The sequence below is a fragment of the Vulpes vulpes genome, chromosome 8 (genome assembly GCF_048418805.1).
Source record: "Vulpes vulpes isolate BD-2025 chromosome 8, VulVul3, whole genome shotgun sequence".
Lineage (NCBI taxonomy): Eukaryota > Metazoa > Chordata > Mammalia > Carnivora > Canidae > Vulpes > Vulpes vulpes.
The window spans coordinates 91,579,151-91,602,479 of record NC_132787.1 but is presented as its reverse complement, the minus strand read 5'-3'; the positions used below and the strand labels follow the sequence as shown (position 1 = coordinate 91,602,479).

The 23,329-nt window shown below is 37.8% G+C and overlaps 1 protein-coding gene across 2 annotated transcripts in view; it reads left to right on the top strand.

Annotated features, from left to right (window-relative positions):
• HADHB (hydroxyacyl-CoA dehydrogenase trifunctional multienzyme complex subunit beta) overlaps positions 1-23,329 on the top strand; it is a 43,934-nt gene that overhangs the window by 10,717 nt on the left and 9,888 nt on the right. For both annotated transcript variants that reach the window (XM_025983999.2, XM_025984000.2), the window contains exons 4-7: positions 3,358-3,457; positions 8,124-8,168; positions 12,813-12,912; positions 21,525-21,612. In XM_025983999.2, coding sequence (XP_025839784.2) covers positions 3,358-3,457; positions 8,124-8,168; positions 12,813-12,912; positions 21,525-21,612 — 333 coding nt within the window. The remainder of the gene's footprint in view (positions 1-3,357; positions 3,458-8,123; positions 8,169-12,812; positions 12,913-21,524; positions 21,613-23,329) is intronic.

The following is a 23,329-nucleotide window of genomic DNA, read 5'->3' as shown; positions in this document are numbered from 1 at the left end:
CCAGGATCGCGCCCTGGGCCAAAGGCAGGCGCCAAACCACTGCGCCACCCAGGGATCCCCAAAGTTAGGATGTTTAAAAGTGGAATCATCTTTCTTCCCAAACTAGTTCTTACTCTTTGTAGAATGGCTGGGTTTTCTTAATCTCTAAGCTTCTGTTATAATACTGTTTTCCTTTCTTTCCATATCTAATTGGTCACCAGGATGCCTAGTCTTCCTTTTTAAAATCCCTTGTATTGGTCCCTTCCTTTCCATTCACACATTGATGCTGCCTTTATCCTGGCTTTTAGCACCACATGCTAAAAGTCCCCTTGCTTATCTCCCTGTACTTTTATGTCCTTCACCAGCACATCTCTGTTACAGCTGCCAGGGAAATCTTTGTATCCTATTATATATGTCTCCTACCTTTGACTATTATTTCCTTCAAGTTGATTGTGGATGTTTATAATAAATAGTTCTTTATGATATTAGTAGGTGTGGTTAGGTCAAAAAAGTATACATAACACATAAGGATATGCACATATGTGCATTAAAAAAAAAAAAAAAAGTTTGAAAGTATATACACCAAATAAACAGTATCTAACCCAAAGGAAATAATATGGCAGGAGAGGCCATCAAGAGGAAATTTAAGGTTTTACTCTCCATGTTTTAGATTTTTTTTATTGTCATAACCATATATTCATGTTTTATTTTTTAATTTAAAAAATTGGATTGCTGGGTGGCTCAGCGGTTTAGCGCCTGCCTTTGGCCCAGGGCATGATCCTGGAGTCCTGGGATCGAGTCCCACGTTGGGCTCCTTGCAGGAAGCCTACTTCACCCTCTGCCTATGTCTCTGCCTCTCTCTCTCTCTCTCTGGATCTCTCATGAATAAATAAATAAAATCTGTTTTTAAAAAAGCAGTCTTTCTCTAATTTTTTATTTTATTATTATTATTTATTATTTTTTAAATCATGAGAGACCCAGAGAGAGGCAGAGACATAGGCAGAGGGCGAAGCATAGGGATTTGATCCCACCTGTGATCATGCCCTGAGCCAAGGCAGATGCTCAACCACTGAGCCACCCAGGTGTCCCAAGATTGCTCTTTTTTTATTGAAGTATAATTAACACACAATGTTATATTAGTTTTAGGTGTACAATGTAATGATTCAACGGTTCTATAAATTACTGAGTGCTCATCAAGATAAGTGCACATTTAATCCCCTTCACCTATTTCACCCATTCCCCGCCCTACCTACCCCTCCTTTGGCAACCACCAGTATGTTCTCTGTATTTAAGAGTCTGGCTTCTTTTTGTTTGTCTCTTCTTTTCTTTGTTCATTTGTTTTGTTTCTTAAATTTCACATGAGTGAAATCACGTTTTTATCTTTCTCTGACTTATTTCACTTAGCATTATGTACTCTAAGTTCATCCATGTTGTTGCAGATGCCAAGATCTCATTCTTTTTTGTTTGTTTTTAAGATTTTATTTATTTGACAGAGAGAGTGAGCACAAACACAGATAGTGGCAGGCAGAGGGAAAGGGAGAAGCAGACTCCCCAAGGAGCAGGGAGCCTGATGTAGGACTGGATCCCAGGACCCTGGATCATGACCTGAGCTGAAGGCAGATGCTTAACCGATTGAGGCACCTATGTGCCCCATTCTTTTTTTTTTTTTTTAAACTCCATTGTGTGTGTGTGTGTGTGTGTGTGTGTGTATACACCTTCTCTATTCATTTGTTTATGGGCTTGTAAGTAATGCAATAAACACAGAGGTGCATATATCAATTTAAATTAGTGTTTTCATATGCTTTGGGTAAATATCCAGTAGTGGAATTACTAGATCATATGGTATTTCTATTTTTACTTTTTTGAAGAACCTTCATATTGTCTTCTGAGTGGCTGCAACAATTTCCATTTCCATCAACAGTACATGAAGGTTCCTTTTTTTCCATGTCCTGGTCAACACTTGTTATATCTTACCTTTTTTATTTTAGCCATTCTGACTGGTGTAGTTTTGATTTGCATTTGCCTGTTGATTAGTGGTGTTATGCATCTTTTCATGTGTCTGTTGCTGTTTGTATATCTTTTTTGGAAAAATGTCTATTCAAGTTCTCTCCCCATTTTTATTCAGATTTGGATTTTTTTGGTGTTAAGTTGTAGAAGTTCTTTACAGATTTTGCTTTTTTTTTTTTTTTTTTTTTTGGAGATTGAGAGAGAGAGAACGTGTGTGCAAGTTGGGAGGAATGAAGGGAGAGGGAAAGAGAATCTCAAGCATATTCCCCACTGAGCCTGGAGCCTAACAATGGGCTTGATCTCACAACTCTGAGATCAAGACCCTCATGACCAAGAGTCAGACACTGACTGAGCCAACCAGGGGCTCCTGCCTTGTCTTTTGCTGATGGTTTCCTTAGATGTGTAAACCCTTTTTATTTTTATATAGTCCCATTAGTTTATTTTTGGTTTTGTTTCCATTGCCTCAGGAGACATATCTAGAAAGATACTGGTATAGCCAATGTCAGAGAAATTATCGCTTGTGCTCTCTTCTAGGAGCTTCATGGTTTCAGGTCTCACATTTAGGTCTTTAACCCATTTTGATTTTATTTTTGTGTGTGCTGTAAGAAAGTGATCCAGTTTCATTCTTTTACATGTAACTGTCTAGTTTTCTTAGCAAAATTTGAGGAAGAGACTGTTTTTTCCCCATTGTGTATTCTTGCTTCTTCTGTCATAAATTAAGCATATAAGTGTGGGTTTATTTCTGGGCTCTCTATTCTGTTCCATTGATCTGAGTCTGTTTTTGTGCCAGTCCTATACTGACACAAAGGTTGTTCTTTTGATGTTAGAAAGTAGACAAATTAAGTAAAACAGAATCAGGAAGCATTCTAGATTTTCGCAGAATGGCAATAATCACCAAATGGCCTTAGTTTCTACATAAAAAAGCAAGAGTACTAAGGTTTGTGAAGAGTAGATGTCAGTTATTGGGATTTCTTTATTTTTTTTAGGATTTTTGTTTTTTTAAGTAATCTCTTTACCCAATGTGGGCCTTGAATTTACAACCCAGAGATCAGTCAGGCACCCTGGGACTTCATCTGTTAGGGACAGACATGTATCACATTGGTTGTTTTCAGTGTGATAGATTGTCCAACATTTGAGAAAAAGAAACCATTTTCTTAATGGCATGAATACCCTCATCATTAGGTATAATCTCTGTATTTACCTTAAATATCATATGGAAACTTGTAAATGCTTAGTCCATTTTTTAGCATTTTGTTTATTGAAGTGATTTGGTAAATGGCAAATGCAACTTGGTGTTGAATAGGTTAAAATGTAGAAAGTCATCTGACTTCATATATTTGAATTAACAGTTCTTTGAACTTTATCTTAAAGCTGCACAGACCAAATCAAAGAAAACCTTAGCCAAACCCAACATAAGGAATATTGTGGTAGTGGATGGTGTTCGCATTCCGTTTTTGCAGTCAGGCACTTCGTAAGTATGAAATGATTGTATTCTTTTCTTCTTTTTCTTTTTCCTAGCTTTATTCAGGTATGATTGGCAAATAGAAGTTGTACATATATGTATACATTGTGAAATAATTACTACAGTTGGATTAACACATTCATCATCCCATATACTTTTTATTTATTTCTTCTTTTAAGATATTTTCAAAACTGGTCATTGTAAATGTAACCTAGTAGGTAATAGTATTGTTAGCGGACTAACGTATGGATAGCATTTTTATGAAGTTAATACAGAATGAATCAAGCCAGTAGTAAAATAATATGGCAAAATTTGTTTTTTATCCTTTATCATGAACAGGCCTAGTGTAGTTTTAAATTGAACCAACCCTATTTTGAAAACCTAGTGTGGGTCCCAGATACCTTGATTGCAACCGGGGTATACTTTCCTTGTGTGGAGATAAGTACATTGTTTCTGTGCTTCTTCACAAGTTTGAATACTGAGGCTATGGATCCATAGGTATTTATAAGGGCCTTTAATTCACTGCTTTGGCTTCCTGGAAATGATCAGAATTGCACTTGACAGTCTGGTCCAAATCCCAGCATAACACAGCCCCAACTAAATGGAACCAGAATGATCCTTGATGTGTACAAAAATTTCCCAGAACCAAACTGCTTTTCTCTGTAGACTTTACTTCTCCTTTTCTCTCCCCAAGTGAGGCCCAGTCTGTCCAAAAGCTGATAATGGACTTTGGTAACTAGTTTCAAACTAAATGAAACATTAGTTCTAGTCTGTGTAGATTGTTTTGATATCCATATTTTGAACGAGCAGTCACTAACTTAAAAATGCATTGGGGAATGTTAGGCATCTGCTAAAAATAGTAGGGCCTATCATTATGTACTAATATAGAAAGATCCTAAAAGTAAGTTAAGTGTAAAGAGCAAGGTACAGAGCAGTATATAATGCCATTGTTTGTGGACGATACATACGTACATATACATGTACACACAAAAACGGTAAACCTTCTCTTTTAAACATGGTTTAGAATCTAGAGAGTATTTTCTTACATAAGTAATACTCTAAGTGGTGGTAAAGTTTCTTCATTCACCCTCTTAGTATAGTAACCCATTTTCTGTCTATAATCTTTTGTGTACTGATAAAAGCAGTAAGAGTAAAAATCTGAAGCTTTAGTGGCAAGAAGGTGAGGACAGGGGATCCTCCTTGTACTCAGCAGCAACAGGATAGGAAAAGTTTCATCAAGAGTAGAAAGTTCTAGGCTTTCTTCTTTTTTTGTAAGAGCTGTTATACTACATGGATGTTTGTTTCCAAGTGTTTTACCAGCTATTAAGAAATGTGAACACACTTAACTATCTCATTTACTTATCATTATAATTATTTTTTTTAAGGTTTTATTTATTCATGATACACATAGAGAGAGAGAGAGAGAGAGAGAGAGAGGCAGAGACACAGGCAGAGGGAGAAGCAGGCTCCATGCAGGGAGCCCGACACAGGACTCGATCCCGGGACTGCAGGATCGTACCCTGGGCCAAAGGCAGGCACCAAACCACTGAGCCACCCAGGGATCCCCTCATTTACTTATAATTAAACAGTTTCTTTGGTAATTAATGTTTGCATGAAGTTTGATTTGAGATATTCAGCACATTGGTGTGAGGTTTGGTCCTTTTGTTGTTCATGGTTGTGTTTTAGTTCTTTAGTTTTTAGTTCTATTCAGGATTTTTTTTTTTTTTTAAGATTTTATTTATTCGTGAGATACAGAGAGAGAGAGACAGACAGACATAGAGGGAGAAGCAGGCTCCTCATAGGAAGCCTGTTGTGGAACTTGATCCCGAACCTGGGATCATGTCCTGAGCCAGAGGCAGATGCTCAACCGCTGAGCCACCCAGGTGCCCCTCTATTCAGGATCTTAACTGACGAAGAATGTAAGGAATTAAAGTTAATACGGAAGAAAGAAAAAATTTAAGGTAATATTTATATAAAGAACAAAGGTGACAAAAAATAATATAGAGGGAAGAATCTATGAAGAGGACAAATAATTAAGTCACGTAAGTGATATTATGATTGAGATGACAAATAGCTACTCTATAATTGATGATTTTCTAGTGGAAAAAGATCTTTTCCTGCTTAATTTTCAGAAAGGTTGCATTTAACTCGAGTGCTGTTTGAAAGACCAGGTTCTCAAAGGGGAAGGGCATTTGGGAAGCACTCCTAGGAATAGATGCCAGCCGTGGAATTTCAAAGTCTTTTAGTCATCTTGGTAAAGGGGGTGTAGGAACATGAAAATTAAGATTTTTTTTTTAAGATTTTATTTATTTATTCAAGAGAGGCAGAGAGAGACAGAGACATAGGCAGAGAGAGAAGCAGGCTACTCGCAGGGAGCCCATTGCGGGACTCTATCCCCAGATTCCGGGATCACCCCCTGAGCTGAAGGCAGACGCTCAACTGCTGAGTCACCCAGGTGTCCCGAGAATTAAGATTATAAAGTGATAAATAATTTATTGTTTGGACATTTTAAAATTGACATACAATGTTTCTCCAGAATATTCTTTCCTAAATTTGAGGATACTGATTTTACCTTATAAAAGATTTGGAAAACTGATCATTTTTCTGTGATTCAGAGTGAAAATAAAAACATTTTTGGATTTTTAGGTTTTGATTTTCAGAACTTGAAGAAAGAACTTTCTTGTTCAATCCAATGGTTAACTCTTTGACTTAAAGGGAATTTATTTTTAACATTTTTTTATAATTAATAATTTTTTTAAAATTTTTATTTATTTATGATAGTCACACACACAGAGAGAGAGAGAGAGAGAGAGGCAGAGACACAGGCAGAGGGAGAAGAAGCAGGCTCCATGCACCGGGAGCCTGACGTGGGATTCGATCCTGGGTCTCCAGGATCGCGCCCTGGGCCAAAGGCAGGCGCCAAACCGCTGAGCCACCCAGGGATCCCTATTTTTAACATTTAAATAAACTAAAGAGTTTACATCCAGATCTTGTGTTTTGTTTTGTTTTAAGATTTTATTTATTTGTTTTGAGAGAGACCATAGGAGTAGAGGGAAGGAACAGAGGAAGAGGGGAAAACACTCCCTGCTGAGCAGGGAGCCCCATGTGGAACTCAATCCCAGAATACTGGGGTCATGACCTGAGCTGAGGGCAGATGCCTAACCAACTGAGCCACTGAGGTGCCCCAGGTCTTGGTTTCTAAATACTTTCTTCAATATTAGGAACTAGGGTTTCCTAGAACCTAGACTGAGCTGGAGAAAATACAAGGTATGGCTGGAGCGTGTTGTAGTGCCTGGAAGTGAAGAAGTGCTTAAAAAAAATGGGCATGGTAAAATGACATGGGGCCAACCTGAAGTAGCTTCCAATAAAATAGAGTGTTAACATCATAACCCAAAGAATAAATATTTGTATGAGTTCAATCTGATATAAATAAATGATTGAATAAATACATAAATGAGAGAAGGGACACATCATCTTTACTAAAGGATTTCAGCTAATACATGTAGAAGCAATGAGGAAAATCAGCATTAGAACACAGTAGTAATTGGGGCAAGCAGTTGCTACAAATGAATGCTAAAATTAGTGAGAAATGTTGAGAAATAAGATACCTGCATAGCTTCAAACTCTCTTCCCCCAAAATATTTAACTACTTTGATGTTTTTACCATATGTCCACAAATCCGTTGTTATTCCTTCCACTAGGAAGTGGAGCTTAATCCTCCTCCCTTTGAGTGATGGCAGGACTAGTGACTCACTTCCATACTTAAATTGAGTACAGAAAGGGAAAAATAGTGGAGAAAACTGGCAGACATTGCTTTAACCAAGCAATCAATATAACAGCACTAGTAATAAGTCATATTGCTGTTGTGTACATTCTAATACGAAGCAATGAGGAGGTCACTTTACCTCCATTGTATTCTTCCCCCAAACCTATGACCCTAGCCTTCCAAGTGTCAAGGTCACAAAAGACAAGGAAGGGCTGAAAACTGTCGCAGATTGGAGGAAACAAAGGAGGCATGACAACTAAATGCGTGGATTTGGTCTTGGAACAGACCTGTGAGAGGGCCTTAGTAGAAAAACTGATGAGATCCAGATAAAGTTAGCAGTTTAGTGAATAGTCTTGTGCCAAGTGTTAATTTCTTAGTGTTGACTAGTTGGTTCCATAAGATAGGAGCATAAGGGGAAGCCAGGTGGAGGGTATTCAGGAGCTCTGTCCTATCTATCCAGTTCTGTCGGAAATCTCAAATTACTTCAAAAAGTTTCTTAAAAAGTCCTGATATGTCCTTCATGTTCCTTTGGGCATTACAAAATAAGTAATATATTTTGAACGATAAGTAAAAAGAGCTTAAAAGGTAGAGTTTAGTTTTAAAGAGCATGTAACGTATGCCATGTTGAGTACTGACATGAATTACTGTCATATAAGATACTGGGCCACACATCTTTGTTAGATTCATAGCCAGCTCAGTAGAAGTTAAGGCTTGCCAGATTGTTAAGGATGACAAATAGTAGTCATGCTGTTGCTTCATTTGAAATGATGGACTGCCTCAGATAGCAAAGTGAAGTGCATTTGCAGCAGCATGTATTAGATATTATCTCTGTGTATTTCAAATAGAACAAAAACACTTTTTATTAAAGTTCTCTAGGCTTGTTTTCAGTTGTTTATTTTCTTTCCCCAGATATAAGGACCTGATGCCACATGATTTGGCTAGAGCAGCACTTTCGTAAGTAAATGCAGTTTTATTTTAGTTCTTATTTCATTAAAAGCACTTATCTACTTTTTACATGTGAAACAACATGTTTAATAGAATTTCCATATCTAGGATATATTTATTTTTATGTGGTGAGAAACAAATACTGGCCTCTTCAAGATTTATTTATACTTCATTTTTGCCATATATGCAGTACAAATTCAGGTAGCTGATAGGTATCAGAAATGTTTATTTTGTGGCCTTGACAATATCTTGGCATGACAGTATTCTTTAAGGAGTGCTATTGCTAGTTAGCCAGTTATAACTCATTACGGTATATAATATATATATGTGTGTATATATATATTTGATTATTTTAGACAGCTAATATTTATGTAGAAAGAAGCTTAAAATGAGATCTGAAGATTCATATGTAAAGCAAGTTGGAATGTAAAATTATATGTGGGTTTTACATGAGATTGAGATGGATGAGTAATTTGATGAGAGTCATATAATATGTGGCTGTTTCTGTGGTAGGAATAGCATGTAAAGCATTATCTCATTCATTTTTCATTGATGCCTTGCCTCTGTCTCGTCAACCAACCGCAGGTCTTTTCTAGTTTGAAAAAACCTTTCAGTTGACCTTTCTGTCCATCTGGTTCTTTTTCTTCTCCTCCTATGAGACTTTGAGAGTGAATGAAAGCAGCAATTACTTATCTTTTCTTATTGTCCATCTCCTTAGTCTCATAATAATTTTCTCCATTCCTACTGCTCTTCAGTAACTGTACTGTGGAAGCTTCTCTTCATGGTGGCTTTGTGTTCCCTAAATGCATGAGTCTTTTCCCAGGCCTGGGTCTCTTTGTATTCTCTTGCATTGACCTGTGAGCTGTACTTGACCCTGTGATCCTTTGATTTCTTAATACTATGCCTTTGTGATTTTCCTTCCCTCTTCTGAATGATCCTTCTCTACTTTTTAAAAACCTGAGTCTCTTTCTGTTTTTCTTTCTTAAAAGTATTTGGCAAATTTTAATTCTTGTAGCATTGTATACGGATGTATGCTTTTCCTTAAAAAAAAAAAAATCTCATCTACTTTATTTTTTTTTTTAATTTGAAAGACTCCCAAATCTCTGAATTTGACCTCTTTTCTTAGACACTTCAAGTACAGCATATCAAAAATAAAAATTATCAGGGCTCCTGGCTGGCTCAGTTGATAGAGCATGTAACTTTTGATCTCACGGTTGTGAGTTCAAGCCCCATATTGAGTGTGGAGCCTACTCAAAAAAATAAATAAAAATTAAAAAATTAAAAATTATCTTTTCCCTAAAGCCAGCTTGTTTTCCTGTTTCTGATGCTGGCGCCCTTTCTGATTATGATCCCAGACTGATGCTTTGCAAGTTTTTCCACAACTTTTTGTTTTAAAAACTGTCAAATGTAAAATAAAATTGAAAGAATAATACAGTGAACACTTAAGTACCTTCCATTTAGGTTTAATCGTTGTTAACCGTTTTGCCATATTGGTTGTATCTATTGGTTTGAAGCATTTGCCAGTAAGTTACAGACCTCTTGAAACTTCAGCCTGAAATATTTCAGTGTTTATTTCCTAAGAATAAGGATCTTCTCTACTATCCAGGATGTCATTACAGTGGCTAAGATAATAATGATGATCCCGTTACTTCTAATGTTCAGTTCATAGTCAGATCCCCCATATTTGTCTCCAACAATGTCTTTCAGTAGTTCCCCCCCCCCCCAAATCAGGACCTAGTTGAGGTTCACATTACAACTGGGTATGTCTCTTTAGTCTCTTGAATTTAGAATGTTTTCTTCCCCCACCTCCCTCTTCCCTGCCCCCACCTGACAATGACTTTTTGAAAACTAGGCCACCTGTCCCATAGGAAGTCCCATGTTCTGGATATTTCTTCTTGGTGATATTTTAACTTTTGAATTTCCTGTAAACTAGAAATTAGTTCTAGAAGCTTGATTAGATTCAGGTTAAACATTTTTTTGGTAAGAATGCTTTAAAGCACATGGTATTTTGTCATGTCATTAGGCACAGGATGTGTGATGATGCTAAATCTAACCACTCAGTCATGGTGGTCAGATTGCCAGTTCTTTTGATTATAAAAGTACTTTTTTTTTTCTTTTGCAATAGTAAGTAATCTGTAAAGTGATACAGTAGCACCATGTGAATCTCCTGTTCCCCAGCAATCTTTCACTAAGTGGCTTTTGCATTCATTGATATTTTTGCCTGGGCCATTTATTACATTAGAGGTTAAAAATTTGTGATTTTTTTTCCTAATTGTGTTACTCCTGACATTTATTGGCTGGTATTTTTCTAGAAAGAGCAATGAAATTTATTTCTTTTTATTTATTTATTTTTTTAAGTGATGAAGACTTATGAATTTTTGCTGTGTTTTTTTTTTTTTTTAAGATTTTATTTTTGTAATCTCTACACCCAATATGGGGCTCATAGCCCCAAGATCAAGAGTTGCATGCTCCACCAACTGAGCCAGCTAAGTGCCCCATTTTATTTATTGTGTTACATACAGCTAAGCTTAATCGTTGTTCTTTTTGAAGGTCACACCTTTTATCTGTGGATACTCCTTCGAGTTGTTTCTTTTTTTTTAAATAAATTCTAACACTCAGTGTGGGGTTTAAAATCTGAACCCAGATATCAAGAGTCACATTCTCTACAAACTGAGCCAACTAGGCACTCCCAAGTTGTTTCTTATGTTACTTTTTTTTAGTATATTTCCTGAGGTATAATTTGCATATAATAAAATGCACAGATTTAAGTGTGTAGTTTGATGAGTTCTGACAAATGTATGTTTCTGGTTTTGATATCTATTCCATTAGTCTTTGAATGCTGTCTTATTTTTGGGACAAAAAATAACAGTGAGGTTCACTTTGTACTTGCCTTGTCTTAGACCTGGCTTCAGTCATTTTTTTAAAAAAATTGATTTTTGGGATGCCTGGCTGGCTTAGTTGGTAGAGGATGGGACTCCTGATCTTGGGGTTGTTAGTTCAAGACCCATGTTGGGTGGAAAGATTACTTAAAAATAAAATCTTAATGAATGAATGAATGAATGAATGAATGAATGAATCCTTTAATGGGCAATGGCATTTAGAAACCAAGTCTGAGGAGCACCTGGGTGGCTTATTCAGTTAAGCATCTGCCTTGGGCTCAGGTCATGATCCCAGGGTCCTGGGACTGAGTCCTGTTTCGGGCTCTCTGCTCAGTGGGGAACCTGTTTATCCCTCTTCCTCTGCCTGCTGCTCTGCCTACTTGTGGTTTCTCTGTCAAATAGATAAAATCTTTTTTTTTTTAAGATTTTATTCATTTTTTTATTCACAAAGACACACAGAGAGGCAGAGACCCAGGCAGAGAGAGAAGCAGGCTCCATGCAGGGAGCCCGATGTGGGACTTGATCCCAGGACTCCAAGATCATGCCCTAGGCCGAAGGCAGACACTGAACTGCTGAGCCACCCAGGCATCCTCAAATAAATAAAATCGTAAAAAAGAAAGAAAGAAACCAAGTCTGAATTCAAGATGGGCTCATTTCTTTCCTACTGGAGACTGGAATGTTACTGCTTTTAGTCTCTATCCGTGGCCAGAGCTAGACAGGTATGCGTGTGTGTGTGTGTGTATAGCTTAAATCATATGTTTATATTGATATTCCAATTTTAAATTTAATATACATGGGATATTACCTCCAGTCTTTGATTTTATATTTCTTTTTTCCTCTTTTGACTGAATAGGTTCTTTTTTTTTTTTTTTCCCCCTAAGATTTTATTTATTTACTCATGAGAGAGCCAGAGACATAGGCAGAGGGAGAAGCAGGCTCCATGCTGGGAGCCCGATGTGGGACTCGATCCTGATCCGGGATCACACCCTGAGCCTAATGCAGATGCTCAACCGCTGAGCCACCCAGGCGTCCCTAAAACTTAGATTCTTACTAACATTACTGTGTTTATGTATGTTTTATCTTTGTCCAAATTATTTTTGATTCTTCTTATTTAACTTTTCATTACCAATTGAACATCAAATGTTATTTATTTTTAAAAAGATTTTATTTTGAGAGAGAGAGCATACATGTGCTTGAGTAGGGGTAGAGGCAGAAGGTGAGGAAGAATCACAAGCGGACTTCACGGTGAGTGCAGAGCCCGTTATAGGGCTCGATTTCACAACCCAGAGGTCATGACCTGAACTGGAATTAAGAGTCAGACATGAAACCGACCGAGCCACCCAGGTGCCCCTAAATGTTGACTTTATAAATTATTCATTCATTTCTTCTTTGATAAGGTGTCACATGCTTGTTGAATTAAGGAAAAGATATAGTCTCTTTTTGGGACGCCTGGGTGGCTCAGTGGTTTAGCGCCTGCCTTTGGCCCAGGGTGTGATCCTGGAGTCTGGGGATTGAGTTCCACATTGAGCTCCCTGCATGGAGCCTGCTTCTCCCTCTGCCTATGTCTCTGCCTCTTTCTCTCTCTCTCTCTCTCTCGTGAATAAATAAATAATATCTTTAAAAAAAAAAAAAGATACAGTCTCTTTTAAATTCAAAGCTAACCTTTTAAAAGAAATACAGTGTTTTTTATCTGATGATCTATGGCACTATCTTGATGTATGAAATGTTTTGTGTTTTTTTTTTTGTTTTTTTTGCTTTGGACTTCTACTCTTAGGGGTTTGTTGCACCGGACCAATGTCCCAAGGGATGTTGTTGATTATATCATCTTTGGCACAGTTATACAGGAAGTGAAAACTAGCAATGTGGCTAGAGAGGTGAGTAAAACAAACTTTATAGTGTTCAAAGAGATTAATAGGAGAATCAACTTAAATTTCAATTAACAGAATTATTCTTTAAAAGTTATTAAAATTTATTAAAGCTATATTTGACTTCAAATGTGACTTTATAATTTGAATAATGAATGTTATTTAATATTTAAGAGTATTATAAATCGAATGACATGCTATCCTAGTATATATTTATTCTATACCATAAATCAAGTCAATTATTTGAGCGGCTTTGGGATATATGTTCATTTGTTTCTTAGAATAATAGAACTTATGGCAAAGTATGGCTAAAGTGACTTTTAGTGCAGAGATAAAAAGCTTCTAGGACAAACAGAAACTAAAAAGAATTTGTTGTCATCAAATCAGCCCTACAAGAAATATTAAAAGGGATCCTTTAAGTGAAGAGAGAGCCCAAAAGTAACATAAACCAGAAAGGAACAGAGACAATACACAGAAATAATGACTTTACATGTAATACAGTGGCACTAAATTCATATTTTCAATAATTACTCTGAATGTAAATGGGCTAAATGCTCCAGTCAAAAGACACAGTATCAGATTGGATAAAAAAGTAAGACCCATCGATATGCTGTCTGCAAGAGACTCATTTTAGACCCAAAGACACACACCTCCAGATTTAAGGTGAGGGGATGGAAACCGTTTATCATTCTAATGGACATCAAAAGAAAGCTGGGGTGATGATCCTTGTATCAGACAAATTAGATTTTGAACCAAAGATTGTGGGCAGCCCCGGTGGCCCAGCGGTTTGGCGCCGCCTGCAGTCCGGGGTGTGATCCTGGAGACCCAGGATCAAGTCCCACATCGGGCTCCTTGCAGGGAGCCTGCTTCTCCCTCTGCCTGTGTCTCTGCCCCTCTCTCTCTCTCTCTCTCTCTCTCTTTCTCTCTGTGTGTCTGTCTCATGAATAAATAAATAAAATCTTTAAAAAAAATAAAAATAAATAAACCAAAGACTGTAATAAGAGGTGAGGAAGGATACTATATCATAATTAAAGGATCTATCCAACAAGAAGATCAAGAATTGTAAATATTTATGTCCCTAACATGGTACAGCCAGTTATATAAGCCAATTAATAACAAAATTAAAAAAACATATCAGTAATAATACAATAGTAGTAGGAGACTTTTACACCCTGCTCACTGCAATCAAAAGATCATCTAAGCTGAAGATTGACAAGGAAACAAGGGCTTTGAATGACACATTGGACCAAATAGACTTCACAGATATATATTCAGAACATTCTATCCTAAAGCAACAGAATACACATTCTTCTCGAGTGCACATGAAACATACTCCAGAATAGATCACATACTGGGTCACAAATCAGGTCTCAACTGGTACCAACAAATTGGGATCATTCCCTACATATTTTCAGACCACAATGTTCTGAAACTGGAACTGAGTCACAAGAGGAAATTTGGAAAGAACTCAAATACATGGAGGCTAAAGAGCATCCTACTAAAAAATGAATGGGTCAATAAAGAAATTAAAGAAGAATTAAAAACTCATGGAAACAAATGAAAATGAAAGCACAACTGTTCAAAACTTTTGGGATGCAGCAAAGGTGGTCCTAAGAGGTAAGTATATAGCAATACAAGCCTTTCTCAGAAAAAAAGAAAGGTCTCAAATACACAGCCTAACCTTACATCTAAAGGAGCTGGAGAAAGAACAGCAAATAAAGCCTAAACCTAGAAGAAGAGGAGAATTAAAGAATAGAACTCAGTGAAATAGAAACCAAAAGAATAGTAGAAAAGATCAAGAAAACTAAGAGCCAATTCTTTCGAAGAGTAAGATTGATAAACTCCTGGCCAGACTTATCAAAAAGAAAAGGGAAAGTACCCAAATAAATAAAATCATGGATGAAGGAGGAGAGGTCAGAGCCAACACTGAAGAAATACAATTATAAGAATATATTATGAGCAACCATATGCCAACAAATTAGGTAATTTGGAAGAAATGGATGCATTCCTAGAGATGTATAAACTACCAAGACTGAAACAGGAAGAAATAAGAAACCTGAACAGACCCATAACTAGCAAGGAAATTAAAGCAGTAATCAAAAACCTCCTAACAGAGTCCAGGGTCAGATGGCTTGCCAAGGTAATTCTACCAAACAGTTAAAGAAAAATTAATATCTTTTCTTTTGAAGCCATTTCAAAAAATAGGAATTAAAGGAAAACTTCCAAACTTTTTCTATGAGGCCAGCATTGCCTTGATCCCAAAACCAGACAAAGACCCCAGTAAAAGGGAGAATTACAGACCAATATCCATGAACATGGATGCCAAAATCTCACCAAAATACTAGTCAGTAGGATCCAACAGTACATTGAAAGGATTTTTTACCACGGCCAAGTAGGACTTTTTCCTTGGCTGCAAGGGTGGTTCAACATCTGCAAATCAGTGTGTGATACACTACATTAATAAAAGAACCGCCAAGAACTATATCCTCTCAGTAGATGCAGAAAAAGCATTTGACAAAGAACAGCATCCTTTTTTGATTAAAATTCTTCACAGTGAAAAAAAAATTCTTCACAATGTGGGGATAGAGGGAATATACCTCAATATCATAAAAGCCATATATGAAAAGCCCACAGTGAATATCATTCCCAGCGGGGAAAAACAGAGCTTTTCTGCTAAGGTCAGGAACACAGCAGGGATGTCCACTATCACTACTGCTGTTCAGCATAGTGCTAGAAATCCTAGCCTCACCAATCAGACAACAAAAAAATAAAGGGCATCTGAATCAGCAAAGAAGTCAAATTCTCATTCTTTGCAGATGACACGATACTCTATTTGGAAAACCCAAAAGACTCAGACCCCAAAATTGCTAGAACTCATATAGGAATTCAGCAAAGTGGCAGGATATGAAATCATTGCACAGAAATCAGTTACATTTCTATACACTAACAATGAGACAGAAGGAGAAATTAAGGAGTCAATCCTGTTTACATTTGCACCCACAACCATAAGATACCTAGGAATAAACCTAATTAAAGAGTCAAAACATCTGTACTCAGGGGATCCCTGGGTGGCTCAGTGGTTTGGCGCCTGCCTTTGGCCCAGGGGGCGATCCTGGAGTCCTGGGATCGAGTCCCACATTGGGCTCCCGACATGGAGCCTGCTTCTCCCTCTGCCTGTGTCTGCCTCTCTCTCTCTCTCTCTCTCTCTCTCTCTGTGTGTCTATCATAAATCAATCAATCAATCAATCTTAAAAAAAAAAAAAGATCTGTACTCAGAAAACTAGAGTACTCAAAAAACTAGAATACTCATGAAAGAAAGTAAACAAGACACAAAGAAATAGAAAAACATTCCATGCTCACAGATTGGAAAAACAAATATTGTTAAAATGTCTATGCTACCTAGAGCAATCTATATGTTCAGTGCAATTTCTATCAAAATAAGCATCAACTTACTTCACAGAGTTAGAACAAATAATCCTAAAATTTGTATGGAACCAGAACAGCCAAAGGAATGTTGAAAAAGAAAACCAAAACTGATGGCATCACAATTCTGGACTTCATGTTGTATTACAAAGCTGTAGTCATCAAGACAGTATTGTACCAGTGCAAAAACAGACATTAGATCAATGGAACAGAAAAGAGAATCTAGAAATGTACCCTCAACTCTGGTCAACTAATCTTTGACAAAGCAGGAAAGAATATCCAATGGAAAAAAAGTCTCTCCAACAAATGATGTTGGGAAAATTGGAAAGCCACATGCAGAAGAATGAAACTGGATCATTTCCTCATACCATATACAAAAATAGACTCAAAATAGATGAGAGAAGACCTAAAGATGCGACAGGAATCCATCAAAATCCAGAGGATGCTGTACTTTGCCAAACACTTTTTCTGCATCTGTTGAGATCATATGGTTCCTGTCCTTTATTTTGGAGAACATAGGCAGTAACCTCTTTGACCTCAGCTGCAGCAACTTCTTGCTAGACATGTCTCCAAGGACAAGGGAAACAGGCAAAAATGAACTATGGGGACTTCATCAAGATAAAAATCTTTTGGGCAGCCCCAGTGGCGCAGTGGTTTAGCGCCGCCTGCAGCCCAGGGCGTGATCCTGGAGACCCTGAATCGAGTCCCACGTCAGGCTCTCTGCGTGGAGCTTGCTTCTCCCTCTGCCTGTGTCTCTGCCTCTCTCTCTCTCTCTCTCTCTCTCTCTCCATCTCTATGAATAAATAAATAAAATATTTAAAAAAAAGATAAAAATCTTTTGCACAGCAAAGAAAACAGTCGACAAAATAAAACAGCCTACAGAATGAGAGAAGATATTTGCAAATGGCACATCATATAAAGGGCTAGTATCAAATATCTTTAAAGAACTTATTAAATTCAACATCCAAAGAACAAATAATCTAATCAGGAAATGGGCAGAAGACATGAACAGACATTTCTCCAAAGAAAACATAACAAATGGCCAACAGACACAGGAAAAAATGCTCAGCATCACTCAACATCAGGGAAATCAAAATCAAAATCATGAGATACCACCTCACACCAGTCAGAATGGCTAAAATGAAGTCAGGAAATGACAGATGTTGGTGAGGATGTAGAAAAAGGGGAGCTCTTTTACACAGTTGCTGAGAATGCAAACTGGTATAGCCACTCTGGAAAACAGTATGGAGGTTCCTCCAAAAGTTGAAAATAGTTACCCTATGAGCCAGCAATTGAACTACTGGGTATTAACTCCAAAGATATCTAAGTGATCTGAAGGAGTGCCTACACCCCAGTGTTTATAGCAGCAGTGTCCACGATAGCCAAACTATGGAAAGAGCCAAGATATCCATCAACAGATGAATGGATAAAAATGATGTGGTATGTACATACGTGTGTACACACACACACACACACACACACAGACTAGCCATAAAAAAAAAAATCTTTATTTGCAATGATGTGGATGGAAGTAGAGGATATTATGCTAAGTGAATTAAGTAAATCAGAGAAAGACAAGATGATCTCACAAATATAAACTTTAAGAAACAAAATAGGGAAAAAAAAGAAAGAAACAAAATAGGATCATAGGGGAAGAGTTAAAAAGGATGAAAACAGGGAGACAAATATAAAAGACTCTTACTCATAGGAAGCAAACTGAGGGTCACTGGAGGGCAGAGGGTGGGAGATTGGGGTAACAGGGTGATGGACATTAAGGAGGGCATGTGATATAATGAGCACTGGGTGTTATATACAACTGATGAATCACTGAACTCTACCTCTGACACCAGTATGTAGAATAATTGAATTTAAATAAAATAAATGTTGAAAAGGAAAAAAAAATGACTCCTGGTAATTTTATTGTGACTACTAATTAACTTAAAATTTCAACATCATGCAAAGAACTTATTTCATAACATTGTTTTTGTTGGAAGCAGCCTTTCTTATTCATTTCCATTAACTAGATGACACATAGGGTGTGGTTTTTTAAAACAATTTCACAGGAGTTTACTTTTACCCTAGTTGGCATAGCTCCAGGCAGTGTTTATTGGTGGCAACTGAGATAATAACAGACCTTGAAACTTCAGTGACATACTCTACAGGGATTTCATAGTGAACAGTCCCAACACATTTTCTGGGTTGTGTTTCAATTTCTGTGATTGTTTGGATAAAGTTGACTCCCAAGCACATCACAGTGCACTAAGCATTCTGTTTGTTTGCAGTTTTGTGCCTGCCATATCACCGTGTTCAGTATGGCTGTAGGGGCAATGATGTCCATCACTGTCAGGAGGGAAAAAGAGCACACTGAAAGTATTGGTTCTACCCCAGTTTTACCTGCCAGTAAATGTTAACATTGCTGAAGGTCTGACATTCTGTAAGCCTACAGAATCAACTGTATAATGTTAGAGAGGCCGGGAAGAATTAAGAACACAAAGGATTTTGGGGTTTTTTCCCCCCATTCTGATTTTTTGTTTTGTTTTGTTTTTCCTTAGGCTTTCACATTTCTAACTGTGTTGAATATGACAATTTTATGACTGCATCAGGCTATTCATAATATATTTTCAACTTCTATATTCTGAAAGAAACATAATAACTCTTACAAGAGTCCTTGAAAAGTAAATACTGTTTCAGTTTTCTCCATGCTGCTTTTCTATCCGAATCTGTAAAGCCATCATGTTTCTCCCTAAATTTTGTCTGAAGGTTTTATATCTGTATGGCAAATCTCAGCTATTTATTGACCAGCAGTAACTTCCCTCTCCCTGCCCTATACTAATACCAGTTGCATTGTAGTCCTGGTGATTTTTGTAGTGGCTTCAAGGAAAGGCAGTCTTGGGGGCTATGTTACAAGGATCTCTCTTTATAGTTGTATTGTAACCTAAAAGTCATGTGACTTCCAGCTAGAAAACTTTTTAAGAACCTGTTATCTGTATTAATAATGTTCATAGGAAAAAAAATAATGTTCATAGGAAATCCTAAAGGTTCTGATGCTGAGTTCCCATGAGCCTGACTTTACTGAAAGGCCTCTGCTTATTTCTTTGCTCTCCTACTTAACTAAAAGTCATCTTCCCCCTTTTCCCTTAGTATGCTTATCTAGAGCCTAGGCTTACCTTGAGAGCTGTTCAAGCTTTAAATAGAAGCATGTGGACAGGATTCACCAGAAACCACTTCTATTTAAAGCTCTTTCAGTTCTAAGAGCCAGCTGGGGCCAAGGGTGTAACACATGCTACAAAGGACCTTGTGAGGATTAGGCCGTGTGACCTGAGCGCCCTTTACCCTTGCCCCACTGGTGTGTTCTCCTCCCCCCACCCCTTGGAGATTTGCTGTTTTGCTCCTTTTGAATTGGGTCTACATAGAGAGGCTTATGTGCCATTGCCACGGTATAGTGTTCAGCAAAGCAGGTTGGGTACTTCGTATCGAGACTACCAGGAAAGATAAGAATAAGGTTATGTTGCATGTATACTACTGTGACACACTTCTATTTCTATAGATGATGGAATATAGGGAGTGTAAGTATAATAGTAAAAGTCAGTGAAGAAACATGGACTCTCGGGTGCCTGGGTGGCTCGGTCGGTTAAGCGTCTGTCTTTGGCTCAGGTCATCATCCCAGGGTCCTGGGATTGAGCCCTGTCAGGCTCCCTATTCAGTGTGGAGTCTGGTTCTTCTCCCTCCTCCTGCCTCTCCCCTGGCTTGTGCCCTCTCTATCTCACTCTCAAGTAAATACATCTTAAAAAGAAAGAAACACGGAGCCTCCTTAATCTAGACTTTGGAAACATGTTTACCAAATTACCAGAAATCTTGGATTCTGAGGACAGTTAGTTTCAGAAAAAGGCCACTAAAAAAGAATTCCTTTAAAGGGAACCCAAATCTCATGGTAGATAGTGGTGGTAGTGGTTGGGGTGGGGACAGTGAGAGTATTATTTTTTAAAGTATAACAATATTATAAAATATTGTATCTGTGCATTTTTTATATATGCAAAAATGGAATCAGGCATTGTTTGATTTTTTTAGCAGCATAATTTGCCCCCAATTAATAGTACAATGGAATAATAGATGTCTTCATTTCATGTTTGACACTTACTGTGCCATCATAATAGAGGCCATTTTGCAAGATGAGTGGAGTGCCTCAGTTCTTGTCAATACCCCTCAAGTTGTTCTCTTTTGAAACACCTGTTGTGTCATCATCCTGGACAGTTTACTCTTTTTCTAGTTATTTAGCGGGTCTCACTCTTATTTGTCAGAGGCTCACTTGGGGCTCATGCGGTTTTGCAAAGTTTCTTTCATCAACTTGAACTCCTGCATATTGGCAAGTTTCCAGTTTGACTTTGCATTGGATCTACAGTGTGCTGTGTGAAATATGGGACGGTTACTAAGACCAACTGGCAGTGAGAGGAATGAGCAGAGAGTGGGCAGAGACCTGAGTGGGAATTTTGCTTATGAGTGGTTCTTTAGAAATCGCTTTCTAGGGGCTCCTGGGTAGCTCAGTCAGTTAAGCATTTGCCTTCGGCTCAGGTCATGATCCTAGGGTCCTGGGATTGAGTCCCACATTGGGCTCTCTGCTCTGCAGGAAGCCTGCTTCTTCCCTTCCCTCTGCTGCTCTCCCTGCTTGTGCTTACTCGCTGTTTGTCAAATAAATAAAATCTTAAAAAAAAAAAAATCACTTTCTGGTTTGATGACTTGTGCTTTGCCACCAAGCCTTTCTTACGACTATAGGAGCAGATATAGGAGCAGAGATTGTGAGGGATCCTACTCCATGATATGTTTCATCATTACATCAAGTGTATTTAACAGTTTATTACTGTATTTGAAAATTTAAATTAAAATCAAATTATATATTGATATCCTTGAAGGCTTGGAGCAATGCTTGACTAAGAAGTTAGGTGACATAGAAGGGTGTTGTAGCCTGTTTACCACACTAGACACCGGCTGTCAAGAATTTTGCAGTGTTTGTTAATTAATGGTACATGAAAAATGAGTAAGCCATTTCTGTAATGGGTTTAATTTTATTCTGTATATTACTCTATAGAATATTAACTTCAAACCGTTTTCTGATTTACCACAAAGAGAACTGGTGCTCAAAACATCATTTACAGGTAGTACTTTTTTTAGAAATGACCATTTCATTCATGTATTTCCTGAAGGCTGCCCTTGGAGCTGGCTTCTCTGATAAGACTCCTGCTCACACTGTCACCATGGCCTGCATCTCTGCCAACCAAGCCATGACCACAGGTATGTTTACTTGAAAATGGAAGGTACTTGATTGTTTACATGATCATACAGTACTTTTAAAGAAGATTTATTTATTTATTTTAGAGAGAGAGAGAGCCTAACTCAGGGTTAGGGGCAGGGGGATAGGGAGAGAGTCTCAAGCAGGTCCCATGCTGAGTGCAGAATCTGACACGGGATGATCCCATGACCCTGAGATCACAACCTGAGCTGGAACCCAAGAGTTGGACACCTAACTATACCACCCAGACACCCCATAAAAAAGTACTCTTAACAGAAGCAAAGGATTAGCAAAGATCTCTAAATTTGACTCGTTTTTTAAAAATAAGGTCACATTTAACATTTTTTATTTTGACAGTATTTCTCAACCTTTTTCTTTCTCTCTGTACCTGCAGGACATAGCCATTCATGTAGTTTCTCCATCAGTAATGTGGCTGGCCACAACAGGGATTACCAGCTAGAAAAGTATTGTCTCTAGGAAGGTGTTTCTGGGTTTGAGGCATGAATAATTTATAATCTGCTAGATTTTAAAGTTAGGAAATTCTAACGTGATACTCCCCTGTGAAGATTGTGGCCCTAGCAATAAATCGCTGCTACAAGATATAGCTCTTTCCTTTCTACCCCCACCCGTGGCATTTTTATGATTAGTTACAAATTCTCCTAAAAGACCTTAGCAAAATTACGGGACATTTTGTAGCGTCAGTCCTTATTGTGAAAAGATAGGAAACCTGAAGGATGTCATAACTGTGTGCTCTCTTAATAACACAAAGGCCAGCTCAGGCAGCCTACCTCATGAGTGGCAGAGAATGATGCCAGAGGCAGTGATTAGGGGTATTCACCATTCTATAATGCATGTGACAACTTCCAGATAGAGCAACAGAATACTTGCCAGTGGCCATAAACACGAAGGGGGGCTGCCTTACATCTTCAAAAGCCAGACTTTCTCAAGTTTGTAGTAGAAATTCCCATTGTAGGCAAAAAAAAAAAAAAAAAAAAGAAAAAGAAAGAAAAAAGAAAACTAAACCTAGGAGTTTATAAAATCTGCATAATGTTCTGGTATAGAATATGATTTGTTTGAGAGTTGATCCAATGGATATTTCCAGAAGCTGGTGTCTACAAGGTCTTTCCTTTAGTGCATTGAATATAGTTTAGTCATTCAAAAAAGTTATCTTCATCCCTTTGAAAAGATGAAAAACAGGGCGCCTGGGTGGCTCCGTCAGTTAAACTTCTGACTCTTGGTTTCAGTTCCGATCATGATCTTCAGGTTGTGAGATAAAGCCCCACATTGGGCTCTGCGCTCAGTGGGGAGTCTGCTGGAGATTCTCACACCCTCTCTGCTCCTTATCCTGCTCACATGCATGTGCACACTCTCAGATAAAGAAATAAAATACTTTTTATTTTTATTTTTTATTATTTTTTTTTTAATAAAATACTTTTTAAAAGGGGGGGAGGGGGAAGACTGGGCGGCTCAGTGGTTTAGTGCCTGCCTTTGGCCCAGGGCATGATCCTGGAGTCCCGGGATCAAGTCCTGCATTGGGCTCCCTACATAGAACCTGCTTCTCTCTCTGCCTGTGTCTCTGCCTCTCTCTCTCTCTCCCTGTGTCTTTCATGAATAAATAAATAAAAATCTTTAAAAAAAAATTTTTTTTAAGATGAAAAGCTTAATTATAGATGTTATATAATGCTGTCCTACAGTTTTTTAATGAAGAAGCTTAAATTG